The following is a 14,335-nucleotide window of genomic DNA, read 5'->3' on the forward strand; positions in this document are numbered from 1 at the left end:
ATGCCATTTTATATTTGTATCACTTCTTTACCCATTCAACCATTATTGGACTCTTAGATTGCTTCCATATCTTGGCTATTGTGAATAATGTTGCAGTATATGTGGGGGTGCAGATATCTTTTCAAGTTAGTGCCTTTGTTTTATTGGAATTGCTAGATCATATAGTAGTTCTAGTTTTACCTTTTGAGGTATCTCCATACTGTTTTCATAGTAGCTGTACCAGTTACATTCCCACCAACAGTACACAGGGGTTTCCTTTTCTCAGCATCCTCACCAATACTTGCTATTTCTTGTTTTTAGTAATAGCCATTTTAACATGTGTAAGGTGATATCTAACTGTGGTTTTCATTTCCTTTTCCCTGATTATTAGTGAAGTTGAACATGTTTTCCTATGCTTGTTGGCCATTTGTATGTCTTCTTTGCAAAAATGTCTATTCGGACTTTTCTGCCCATTTTGTTTGCTCTTGAGTTGTATGAGTTCTTTATACATTTTGGATATTGGCCCCTTATCGATATATCGACTTCCTGGTGGTTCCGCTGGTAAAGAATCCACCTACAATGCAGGAGACCTGGGTTCTATCCCTGGGTTAGGAAGATCCTCTAGAGAAGACAGTGGCTACCCACTCCAGTATTCTGGCCTGGAGAATTCCATGAACTGTATAGTCCAAGGGATTGCAAGGCATCAGACATGACTGAGTGACTTTACTTTCATCAATATATCATTTGCAAATATTCCCTCCCATTCGATAGTTTTCCTTTTTGTTGATGGTCTCCCTTGCTGTTCAGAAGCTTTTTAGTTTGAAGTAGTCTCTCTTGTTTGTTTCTGCTTTTGGTGTCAGATTCAAAAATCATTGCCACGGACTTACATTAAAGAGCTTACCACCTGTGTTTTCTTCTAAAAGTTTTATGTTTTTTGTAAAACATTCAAGTCTTTAATTCATTTTGAGTTAATTTTTGTGTGGTATTAGCTAATGATCTAGGTTCATTTTTTTTCATGTGGCTGTCTAGTTTTCTCAACACCATTTATTGATGAGATTGTCCTTTTTCCATTGTATATTCTTGGCTCCTTTGTTGTAAATTAATGACCATATGTATGGGTTTATTTCTGTGATCTCTATTCTATTCCATTGATCTATGTGTCTGTTTTTTTATGGCAGTACCATACTGTTTTAATTACTGCAGCTTTGTAATATATTTCAAAATAAAACCACATGATGCCGCTAGCTTTGCTCTTCTTTCTCAAGATTGCTTTGGCTATTTTGGGTCTTTTGTGTTTTCACAGAAATTTTAAGATTGCTCTGATTCTGTGAAAATTCTGCTGGAGTTTTTTGATAAGGATTACATTGAATCTGTAGATTGCTTTGGGGAGTATGGCCCTTTTAACAATATTAATTCTTCTAATCCATGAGCACAGACTATCTTTCCACTTATTTGTGTCTTTTCCAGTTTTTTTCCTTAAAGTTTTATAGTTTTCAACATGAAATCTTTCACTTCCTTAATTATATTTATTCCTGTGTATTTTTATGTAATTATGAATGGGATAGTTAATTTCCTTTTCTGATATTTCATTACTAATGCTTAGAAACCCTTATGGTCCAACTCTCACATCCGTATATGACTACTGGGAGAACCATAGCTTTGACTATAGTGACTGAACAACAACAAAACACAATGAGTTTTCTAAAACATGGTAGGTGTTGATTTCATTGGTCATGCTTCCTTACCTCATTTTGTTCCTGAAAACAACCTAAATAACCTCATTGTTCACAGACCGCATGTTTAACTCTTACTTACGTTGTTTGGGGCTGCAGGTTGTAATGCTGGCAGAAATTAACTCAGGGACAGCCATGTCAAGAGGACTATATCAACCAGCAACCATCTTTATGGGCCGCCAAATGTCAGCTTTCTCAGGCATTGGAGATTTCACTACAGAGCAGAAATCTCCCCAACCCACAAAGAACTTTTCAATTCCTGACCCACATTCACACTGGCAGACAGCCCAGAGCAGTGATGTGACAGACAGCCGTGTAGTACAAACTCCTGGTGACACACCGTGCTTAAATAAGTCTGACAAAATAGATGGAAAGACATCTCTTCAGATTGGTGAGAAAACGCCAGTCACAGCCAGCGCATTGTCTGAGGAGGAACAAACTCATTGCTTCGAGATAGAAAGCAACGCACGTCAGGGCAAGAGTAATTTATCTGAAAGCAAAAAGTCAGCCGAACTCCATTCCCCGTTACAGGAGAGATTAAGTCCAGAGAACAGAACCACTGATTTAAAGTATGACAGTTCCAGGAGATCAGAGAGATCAGAGGGAGAAATACTGACACTGGAGCATATTGAAGTCGAGGAAGAAAGAGCCAGACCGCCAGTCTCTCCGCTGTCAGACTCAGAATCCTGTGCATCTGAAAATGAGTGTCCTCAAGAGAAGCCCCCTGCTGGGGAAGCTTCCTCAGGTGGGGTGAGAGGCTAAGATGGTTTGCTGATTTTTGTCAGTATTTAGTTTTTCTGGGTGGTGATGGGTGTTAAAAATACAGAATACTGTCTTGTCGTATCTGTTCCAAAAGTAGTGACTGTGCCAGTGAATTCCATTCTAATGCATTCTTAAATATGTTCATAGAAGTACCTTTGTAAGCAGGTTCTCTGATTTTTAAACCCACTGTGATATTTTAAAAATATTTTTAATGGGCTTTTAAAAACACCACAGTTACTTGTGGATCATTTCTGTGTGTTCCTAGCTGATGAGTAGTTCTGCTCTGGGAGGTAGAGTATCTTACCTCTCCCAGCTCCCTGAAGTCAGTGATCGGCCATCTGTTCATGTCCCCTTTACAGATCACCTTCCTTGCGGGGACCCACAGTCACAGGAGCCCTTCAGAAAAAGCCAGGAAGAGCAGGAGGAGGAGAGTTTGAGCAGCAGCAGTGACCTCACAGTTTCTGTAAGCGAAGATGATCTGATTTTAAAGAGTCCAGAACCACAGCCAAATCTGGGAGACATGATGAAGCAAGAAGGTGGAACAGAGACCTTAAATGTAATCCACTCTGAGCAAGAAAGAGATGCCCCATCCACCAGAAAACCTAACTGTATTTTGCAAGCCCCAGGCACTCCTGATTCACCAAATGAATCCTTCACTAACTTGCCAGCAAGGGAGTAAGTCATTCATTTTTTTTCACTCTTCAGTTTTAATTACAGATATTTTGAGAGACCATTCCACTGGGAGTATATTATTGAACACTCAGCTATAAGTGTGTAAGTTCCTTAATTCTCATAGTCTTTTAGATAAGGGCTAGTTTCTTTTTTTTTTTTTAATGAAATAGGTTTAAAAGTCTGAATATCATTGAAATCATGGTGACTGGCAGTTTATAATGATATCTAAAGAATCCCTGGTTAATTCATAAGTAATTCCCTCTACTTCTTACGCACCATTCTTTTAGAAAACCAGTCATTTTGGACTTGCAGTAACACAGGTGACAAACACTTAAACTTTTGAGAATTCAATTTTTGAGACTGAGAACTTTGTATCTAATTAATTAATTTGCTTAATCCTTCTATCCCTTTCCCTTGTGTCATTTTTGTGATACAATTAAATATGCCTTAATAAGTTTTAATAAGTATATATGTAAGGCAGCTTTCCTTTTCTGAGTGTAAATGTGAGGACATTGGAGCCTTTAAGGTTCAAGAGGAGTGTCAGTGTTATATATTTTGAGCACTTATAAAATCCAAGTCATAAAAATTCATATGCGATTTTTTTTTTGTATGAGCTCCCCTGGTAGCTCCTCAGATGGTAAAGAAATCTGCCTACAATGCAAGAAACCCAGGTTCACTGTTGATTGGAGATAGTGGAGTTATAAGAAACATGAAAACAACATGTTGAGAATCAGTTCTACAATAAGGGTAGCACTAACAGCATCAAAATATCTTAGGGGTACAAGGAACCTAAGTAGACAAGCTTAGGGAGCAAGTAAACCTAAGCTCCCGAAGTAGAGCTCACCATCTAAGATGGGACACTAGGACTTCCCTGGCAGTGCCGTGGTTAAGACTCCATGCTCCCGACACAGGGGGCTTGAGTTCAGTTGCTGATCAGGGAACCAAGATCCCCATGCCACACAGAGCGGCCTAAAAAATAAATGAGGACGCCAAGGCCGGGCGAATAGGAATGACACCTAGGATGTGGGGACCAACCCTCCATGCAGCCTCCCTGCCCCCATCCCACCTTGGAACATGTGACACTGTGATGCCATCACTCGCTCTCCAGCATTCCCAGCAACAGCGAAAAGCCAAGTGGATTTCTTGCACATGAGGATGTATGTTCTCTTTAAAGTACCATTGTAGCTTTTAATATATTGCCTCTTACCCCTCATTACCTATTTACAATGAAAAGTTTATAGTCTAATGGACTTCAAACTGATGTTTAAGAAATATTTATTAAGAGCACCCAAGTACAAAGTACTTGCGCTGTAGATGGAAGAACCATTGTGGTTCCCATCCTTGGGAGATGGGCTTTATGGCAAGCCCAGTGGATTTTTCTAGTATTGGTATTTGTCTCTCATTAAGGAGGTATGGGCTAATATGTACTACATCATTAGGAACTTTATTACTAAGAAGAGAATGTTTCTATTTCAGGTAGTATTTACCTTCTTTTTATAGCAGTTCTTGCACAAGTTGGTATTTTGGTAGGAGGAGTAGTGGACTTACTCAGGACTCGGTCCTTTTTTGAAATGAATAGGTTGAGTATGAGTGTAGAATTAAGAATGTTCTATCTCCTATTCTGTATGAATGACTGTTTCTTATGACCCTAAAACCAATCTTCTTGAAATTTGGGGGTATATTTTACCAAAAATTGTTGAAAAATAAGCATTGGAGGAATTTTTGAAGGTTTATCATAATAGAATGCCCCCAGAATGAAAGATCAGTTGGTGATGCTGGTTTTCTGTGTCCATGTTATTAAATCTGAGCCTGTTGATCTTCTGTGGTGAAAGTCCTCCCCAAGCATAGGTTGACAGTGGTTTTATTTTTCTCCTTACAGTGGTTTTAAGTGGTGCTGGTTACCTTGCAGACTTCCCACATCTCTCGAGACCCTGCACTCTCTTCCTTTCTCTCAGCCTTTGCTCTTCTCCTTTGCTCAGAGGGTTATTTATTAATCTGATCCTGTGTCTTCACATTTACAGAATACCACCCTAACGTCAGAGCTTCTCAGTTTACTTTAGTGTCTGTTGAGGGCCTGAGAAAAGTTACTAGAATGAATTTTAGTTAACAAAGGTAAAGAGGTGGGACAAAGGAAGACAGCAGGAGTTGAACAGGAAACCAGACCCTCCGATTTGCTGAGATTGATGATGACGACTTCAGGCATGCCTCGGAGATACTGTAGACACACAATAGAATGAGTCTCGCAAGAAAGCAAGTCACACATGTTCTTTGGTTTCCCTGTGGGTCCACACTGTAGCATGTCTCAGTACTTCTTTTAGTCTTATGACTGAATTGTATTCCAGTGTATGGATAAACCACATCCTGTTTATCCACTCACCTGTTGATGGACACTGGGTTTGCTTCCACCTTTAGAAGCTTCTCTGCCTTCTCTCACAGACACCTCCAGATGTAGAGTGCCATGCTGTGATTCCTACACCTGAGCTGTAATTACAAGCTGTAATCAACCTTTCTCACAAGCACCCTTACTAGAATGAAGCTGGGTAAAAGAAATGTTAAAAAGGAGGACCTTGAATCTTGTATTTTCTCAAGGAGTGAGCAGTTCACTACAAAGTTTGGCACAAAGCTCCAGGACTTTGAACACTAGATGTTCGTTATTTGTCATGTGGCAGGTGGTTGACCCTGTGTCATTTGGGGCTACAGGGATAACTTGGCCACTTGTCTCTCATTTGGGGGATTATTTCAGCCTCAGTCACCTGGGAGAGGTAGCGGGGTTCCCAAGACAGCAAGAGAGAAGTCCAGTGCACAGATGCTCTTTCAGTATCTGCTTGCATCTTGTTTGCTAACGTCTCGTTGTCTAAAGATACCCAGGGGCCCAACGCAGAGTCAAGAGGTGGATAAAGACAGCCCATCTCTCGTTGAGATGAGTGGCAGAGTTACATTGCAAAGGGTGTGTACCCTGCAATGAGAAGTTTATGGTCAGTTTTTTTAATCCACCACAGTACTTTAAGACAAATTCAAATAGAGATAAGCTTGGTGTGAGTCCAAAGGGTCAGGAGAGGTTTTATACAGGTGTTGATGCAGCATCTTGAAGGATGTCCAGGCTTTGAGTACGGAAGAGGATGGTAAGGGATGGAATGGGTCTGAAGAAAGAGTGCAGGTACAGAGAACACAAGTGGTGGGGCTGGGTGGGCAGGCAGAGGACCTGAAGGCTTGTCTAGGAGCAGCTATCAGAGTGGAGGTTTGGAATGTCACCATGGTTGAGAAAGGCCTTCAATATCCAGTTAGTGTACATATAGTTCATCTCTATGTTCTGCAGAGCAGTTGAAAGCTATTTTGAGAGAAGGATAATATAGCGAATCACTTGATTTAGGAGAAACAGTGTCGTCAGGATGACTTACTCACGAGCTAGCCAGAATTCTGAGATGGCCCTTGATATTCCTGCCCCCTGGTGTACCCCTGTGTGATCCCCGCACCTGCGATGTAGGCAGGACAGTGAGGGTGGTAGAGCGCCCTCCTGTGATCAGGCTGGCATATGGTGGAGAGGAAGAATCTTGCAGATAAAATGGCTAGAGGTGTGTCCAATTTTTTTGAGGACCAGCTTTTTGTTTTGTTGATTTTCTTACTTGTTTTCAATTTCATTGATTTCTCCTCTAAATTTTATTATTTCCCCTGCTTGCTTTGGATTTAATTTGATCTTTTCTTTCTCGTTCCCTAGGGTGGAAGCTTAGATTATTTATTTTAGATCTTTCCTCTTTTCTAAAACATTTATTCAGTGTTATAAATTTCTCTGTAAGCACTGTTTTCACTCCATGTCATGAATTTCGATAAGTTGTATTTTCATTCAAGATATTTTAAAATTTCATTTAAGACTTGATTCATGTGTTATCTAGAAATGTGCTATTTAATCTCTAAACACTTTTAGATTTCCTATAATCTTTGTTATTAATTTTCTTTTGATCTGAGACCATATTTTCTATGATTTTTGTTCTTTAAACTTTGTTGAGGTGTGTTTTATGACCCACAGTGTGGTTTGTCTTGGCAAATGTTCCATGCGACCTTCAGAAGAATGTGTATCTTACTGTTACTGGATGAAGTATCTTTACATGTAAGTTAGATCAGGTTAATTAATGGAGCTCTCCACTTCAGCTGTATCCTTGCTGACTCTTTACCTGCTGGATGTATCAGTTACTGATGGAGGTGTGTTAAAGTATTCAGCTGTAAGAGTGGGCTATCTATTCCTCCTTGCAGTTCACCAGTTTCTGCCTGTGTATTTTGATGCTCTGTTGTTGCATGCGTACACATTAAGGATTTTTATAATGTTCCTTGGTGTGCTGATTTGGTGTGTTTGTCCTGCTTGGTGTTCTCTGAGCTTCCTGGATCTGTGGTTTGGTTTCTTTGGAAAATTCTCAGCCATTATTTCTTCAGATATTTTTTCTGCTTCTTCCTCTATTTATTCTAGTATTCCCATTACTTTTGTAAGTTTTTTTAAGAGACTTCCAAACTGTCTACCAGGATGGCTGGAACATTTTGCATTCCTACCAGCAGTGAGTGGCAGTTCTGTCACTGCCCATCGTCACCAGCATTTGGTGTCATCAGTGTTTTGAATTCGGGGCATTCTTGTAGGTGTGTAGTGGCGTCTTATTGTTGTTTCACTTTTATTTATTGTTTGTTTACTGGCCATGCCACGCATCATATGGGAATCTTAGTTCCTGGACTAGGAATGGTACCAGCACCTCCTGCAGTGGAAGCTCAGAGGCGTAACCGCTGGACCGTCAGGGAATCCCCGTCATTGTTGTCTTAATTTGCATTTCCCTGGTGACATATGATGTGGGGCATCTTTCCATATACTTATTTGCTGTACATAACATCATCTTTGGTGAGATCTCTCTTTAAGTCTTTGGCCCACTTTTAATTGAGTTGCTATATTTTCTTACTGTTAAATTTTGAGAGTTCTCTGTATATTTTGGATAACAGTCCTTTATCAAATATGTCTTTTGCTACAAATATTTTTTCCTGGTGTATAGGTTGTCTTCTTATTCTCTTGACATTATCTTTTGCAGAATATAAATTTTTCATTTTAATATAAAGTCCAGCTTGTCAATTACTTCTTTCATGGATCCATATCTTTGGGTATGGAAAAGTCATTTCCATACCCAAAGTCATCTAGGTTTTCTCTTATGTTATCTCTTAGGAGTTTTATAGTTTGATGTTTTACATTTAGAACTATGAACCATTTTGAGTAAATTTTTGTGAAGGGTATAAGTTATTTTTTCCTTTTTTGCACTGAACATCCACTTGTTCCAGCATGTTGATGAAAAGTTAACTTTTGGGAGGCTCATTTTCCTTCATTTGAAGATATTTCTATGTTTTTAAATTGAGATGCAGTTGACACGTAGCCTTGCATTAGTTTTAGGTGTCCAGAGTAGTGATCTGACATTTTCTATGCATTGGAAATGATCATCACAGTAAGGCTAGTAAGATCCATCACCACACGTAGTTAAAATTTTTTTCTTATTGTGAAATTTGTAAGGATTTACTCTCTCAGCAACTTTCATATATATAGTATTGTTAACTGTTGTCATCATGCTCTACATTACACCCCCAGAACTTGTTTTATAACTAGAAGTTTGTGCATTTTACTGCCTCCATCCATTTGGCGGCCTCCCACCCTTTGCCCACCTCTGGCAACTACTAGACTGCCAGTCTGTTCTCTGTATCTATAAAATTCAGGGGTTTTTTTTGTTTGTTTGTTTTTTTAGATTCTGTATGTAAGTAAGATCATACAGCATTTGTCTTTCCCTGACTGACTTATTTCATTTAGCATAATGCCCTCAAAGTTCATCCATGTTGTCACAAATTGCAGGATTTCCTTCTTTTTGTTGCTGAATAATATTCCATTGTAAATATATACCACAGTTTCTTTATCCATTCATTCATCAGTGGATACTTAAGTTTCTTCTGTATTTTGACTGTTGTAAATAATGCTTCAGTGAATGTGTGGGTGTATATATCTTTTTAAGGTAGTGTTTTCATTTCCTTCAGATAAATACCCAGAATTGAAATTCCTGGATCATATGGTAGTTCTATTTTTAATTTTTTGAGGAACTTCCATACTGTTTTCCATAGCAGCTGCACCACTTTGTATTCAAACCAACAGTGCACAGAGGATTCCCTTTCCTTTATGTCCTTGCCGACACTTATTATTTCTTGTCTTTTTGATGATAGCAGTTCTTACAGGTGTAAGAATATACCTGCTTGTGGTTTTGATTTGCATTTCCCTGATGATCAGTGATGTTGAGCACCTTTTCATGTACTTGTTGGCTGTCTGTTTATTTTCTTTGGAAGGATGCCTATTCAGATCTTCCACCCATTTTCTAAATCAGAAGCTTGGTTTTTTTGCTATTAAGTTGTATGGGTTCTTTATATATTTTGGATATTGACCCCAATCAGCCATATGATCTGCAGTTATTTTCTCCCATTCAGTAGGTTGCCTTTTTATTTTGTTGCTGGCTTCCTTTGCTGTGTAGAATATTTTTAGTTTGAAATAGTCCCACTTGTCTACTTTTGCTTTCATTGCCTGTGGTTTTGGTGTCATAACCAAGAAATCTTCACTAAGACCAGTGTCAAGCTGCTTTCCCCCTGTGTTTTCTTCTAGGAGTTCTGTAGTTTTAGGTCTTACATTTAAGTCTCTAATCCATTTTGAGTTCATATTTATTTGGTGCAATATAAGGATCCAGGTTTTTTTGTTTTTTTGTTTTTTTTTGGTCTGTAGCTGTCCAGTTTTCCAGCACCCCTTGAAGAAGAGATTGTCTTTTCCCCATTGTGTATTTTCCCTATCTTGACACTTTTGTCAAGATAAGAGTGGCTGTATATGCATTGATTTATTCTGTTCCATTTATCTATATGTCTGTATTTATTCCAGTACCATGCTGTTTTGACTTCTGTAGCTTTACAATATGTTTTAAAATGAGAATGTGTGTTCTCCTGCTTTGTTCTTTTTTCTCAATATTACTTTGGTTACTCAGAGTCCTTTGTGGTTCCAGTGAATTTTAGGATTGTTTGCTATTTTTCTGTTAAAAAAAAAAATGGTGCTGGGAGGTTGAGGAATTACATTGGATCTGTAGATCACTCTGGGTAGCATATATATTATAACAATATTAGTCTTCTAATCCATGAATATGAGTTGTCTTTCCATTTATTTGTGTTTAATTTCTGTTAATAGTGTTTTGTAGTTTTCAGTGTACAAGTCTTTAGCTTCCTTGGTTAAGTTTATTTGTAAGTATTTTGTCCTTTTTGATGCTATTGTAAATGGGATTATTTTCTTAATGTCCCTTTTAGATTGTTCATTATATAGAAATGCAACTTTTGCCTGTAGACTTTATATCCTGCAGCTGTACTAAAGCATCATAGTATAAATGCATTTTAAAGCCCCATGGGCCCCAAGAGGAACATTAGGAAATAACATGCATAGGAAAGCAGCCCAAGGCCTGGCTCCACATTCAGTGTCAGTAAGCTCAGACGGAACCAGAAAAGGTGTCTGAGGAGAGTCTGCAGTGAAAAGTGCAGAGAACCAAGGGCCAGGCTTGTGCTACAGATGCTAAGTAAAGTGTTTCACGTGGGATTTAGAGAGATTAATAACCTTCCCAGGTCACACAGCTGGTTGGAGGTGCAGCTTACATCCAGACTGATTGGCAGATGCCGTACTTATGCTCCCAGTTTCTGTGCTCTAACACATTAACACAACCAGTATGATGATGTTCCCTTCAGTAGCACCAACTCTGTGCCAGGCACTGTTGTGAGAGCTTTATTTATAACAGTATGTTTATTCCTGTTGTCATCACCATCTTACAGAGGTGGAAACGGAGACACAGTGAGGTTGTGTTCAGAGTCACAGAGTGGCTCAGTGTGCTTTGAACTCAGCTGTCTGGGTCCAGAGTCTGCATTCATAACTGTCTGCTGATAACTCTCTCCACTGCCTACATAACTAGAGTGTCATCAAGGATAATATTTCTTAAGGTTGAGTGAGGACGCTCAAGAAGCAAATAGATTCTTTAATTAGAAAAAGGAAACCACGCAGTGGCGTTTTCACCTTTGGCTCTGTCCATATTGATTTTGGTGCTTCCCAGCCTCATATAAGCTGGTGAAGTACTATATGCCTTTCTTCCAGCTTGAACAAAGTACTTGTAAAGTTGCTTTGTTCTTACTCCCGATGGAGCATGCCTGAAAGCAAAATGTAACACTGCCTTTTACGTTAAGTCAAACGAAAGCCTCGGTTTCTCAGGGTCAGAAAAATGCAGTCATATAGGTGGAGTCTCATGCAGTGATTTTAATTTTGCTCCTCTCACAAGTTAAGTATAGGAAGGAAGTTCTTGCATCTGAGAAAAGACTTGTTGCTGGAGTCATGTTGCCTGGAGTAATGGTTTACAACTGTTACAACTTTCGAATTGACCCAGAGTTTAAGAGGCACTGGAAGCATGTTAGTGAACTCAGTGTTCCTTCCAGCATGATAAGACCTTTAGATGTCTGCTCTCTGTTGCTCGTTTGTCTTCATCATGCCTTGGTTTTCCTGGACATGACCTCTGCTCCTCAATTCAGGTGCTCACCTGAGCTTTTTCTCACCACTCCACATATTCTGGCATTTTTCCTCAAAGAAAGGTCCCCATTAACACTTACAGAAAAAATAACAGTGCCAGGGTGGGGTTGGGGTGGGCAATGCGTCCCTTTCAAGTTCTACCTGGCATTTCATTCTCCAGTCTTGCCTGTGCCTCTCCTGTTAGCTCAGCTGTTTTATTCTGACATAGCTGAGGCTTTTATCTTTATTTTGGTTTAAATTTTTAAAAGTTCATAACCAGGTTTTCAAGAGGACAGGAATCCTGAGACCCATTTGTCGGCAAAGTAGGCAGTAATTACAGCCACTGTCACCTGGTGTGTGAACAGACGTTGAAAAAACTGTCCATTGGCCAGCCTCAACCCAGTGTCCCACCTCTGCCAGCCATCTCATCGCAGGCTGCTGGCCTCAGTCAGAAGAGGTGGGGACCTGGAGTGGAGCCAGGGTAGGGAAGACTGAGGGGCACTTGAAAGGCTACAGCAGGAGAGCTGCTTTCAAAACCAGCAGAACAGTCTGTTGATCAAAGTTCTCTCCATTTTTGTTTGATTACTTATTCTACTTCTTAAATGCTCATCTGTATGTTCAGGTTTTCATATATTTTTGAGTCAATTTTGAAAATAATGTAGTATACTAGAAAGAGATCTATTTTTCTAAGTTTTCAAATTTGTGGGCATAAATTTGTATTTTAGAATTTCTGCTATGTCAATAATTATGTCCCCTTTTTTCTCTGCTCTTTTTTGGAATGACTTTTAGATATATAAAATAACACGAGTTTCAGGAAGAAACCTAAAGAGGATTTACATTTGCTCCTGGCAGTACCTCGGGCAGAAGCAGTCCTGGTTCACATTCACCCAGGTCTGAGGAGTGAGATGGGTTGAAGCCAGGCTTTGGTCCCTCTGAGGACCAGACTATGTGTGTTTCACCCTTATCTGTAGGAAGTAGCCCCAAGTATCCAGTTCCAAGTGTGAATCATTTATTAAGGTTCCCCTTCCTTGGTGGACCTGTGCTTCCATTTTTATTCTCTTGCTCTCTAGGATTATCCAAAGATGACCCCACTACATCAGCTACCTTTTCAGAAATTGGCATATGCCCTTCAAAGAAAAGGTGCCCCAAACATTAGGCTCATCTCTCCAAATTTCCTTTTTCTCTAAATTTTGATCCTGTAGTTCTTTCCTAGAATTTCCTTTTTCTCTAAGGTTTGATCCTGTAGTTCCTTCCTACTTTGTGTCTCTAATGCTATCGAAGACATACTTTACACACCCACATGCACACACACACACACATATATATTTTTTCTTAGTGCAAGGATTATCCTGCATTACCTTGATGGCACTACATGAGGCTGAAGTCCTCCTTGTATGTACTTTTAAAGATAAGTGTTACTCTTGAAGTATAGCATGCATGCAGAAAAGCAAACAAATCTTGAGCATACTGCTCAGTTAATTATCACAGGTGACTACCTGGTCCCCCACCCAGTCAAGAAACAACATCAGCACCCAAGCCTGCTCCTCCCTTCCCCACCATGTCCCCTGCTCCCGTCTCCCTCATAATCACTTCTGCTTGGCTGCTTCTTCCTTCCTGAAAACCTAGGAAACCGGATCTCGTTTGGTCCCTTTCCTTTGTCATGATGAAGTGCATAGTTTTGACCCAGTCCTTTCTCATTTGGTTTGCTCTTTACCTTTTCAATCTATTCCTGGGACGGCTTTCTCCCCTTGTATATCATGTTTCTCCCCTTGTGACAAGCCCGCTCAAGACTGTTAACAATTCGTCCCTTTAGATTGTACACAATACTTTGCTGTTTTCCTGAGTGTGATTTTTAGAAAGCCTTCCAAGCTCATGATTGTCTGCTGACACGTAGAATATGCTATTTCAGGCTGTGATTGTGTTTTGTACACATTTAGGAACAGTAACCCAGAATTCAAACCTGTTGCCTTATTTCTCGGGTTAGCCCTGCCCGTCACAGGAAAAAAATCAGGAATTGTTTGGTTTGAGATGTTCTCTCGATCTCTCCTTGCTTGAGATGTGCTGTGGAATTGCAGGAAGAATTGCAGAGCAGTGACATTTTGCAGCTGTCATCTTGGATCTCTTTCTGGCAGGTATCACCATTGACTTATCGAGCTTGACTTCTCAGTTCTGATTTATCACCCTCATCAGAGTCACATTTTTGGCACAAGCACCTGGCACAGTGGCTGGCATATGTTGGCACCTGATAACTAATTAGCTTGTAGTAATCTGATGTGAGGGATTCACAAGTCAAGAATCAGGGACATCCATGAGGTGAGACAGAAATGGCCAGCCTTTTTCTCTCTTCCAGCTTTATTGAAATATAATTGACATATACCACTGTATAAATTTAAGGTGTGCAACATATAGTGATTTGACTTATACACATCACAAAATGATTACCACAGTAAGTTTAAAGAACATCCATCATCTCATATAGATACAAAATTAAAGAAATAGAAAAAAACTCTCCTTGTGATGAGAACACTTCAGATTTACCCTCTTAACTTAGGCTTTCATATATAACATGCAGCAGTGGGCCAGCCTTTTTTTTTTTTTTTTTAAGTTAGAAATGAAC

At 39.5% G+C, this 14,335-nt stretch overlaps 1 protein-coding gene across 7 annotated transcripts in view; it reads left to right on the forward strand.

Annotated features, from left to right (window-relative positions):
- Positions 1-14,335, forward strand: part of KIZ (kizuna centrosomal protein) — an 87,791-nt gene that overhangs the window by 21,062 nt on the left and 52,394 nt on the right. For all 7 annotated transcript variants that reach the window (XM_020878397.2, XM_020878382.2, XM_070472232.1 and 4 more), the window contains 2 exons: positions 1,812-2,457; positions 2,834-3,149. In XM_020878397.2, coding sequence (XP_020734056.2) covers positions 1,812-2,457; positions 2,834-3,149 — 962 coding nt within the window. The remainder of the gene's footprint in view (positions 1-1,811; positions 2,458-2,833; positions 3,150-14,335) is intronic.

Source organism: Odocoileus virginianus, chromosome 9 (genome assembly GCF_023699985.2).
Source record: "Odocoileus virginianus isolate 20LAN1187 ecotype Illinois chromosome 9, Ovbor_1.2, whole genome shotgun sequence".
Taxonomy (NCBI): domain Eukaryota; kingdom Metazoa; phylum Chordata; class Mammalia; order Artiodactyla; family Cervidae; genus Odocoileus; species Odocoileus virginianus.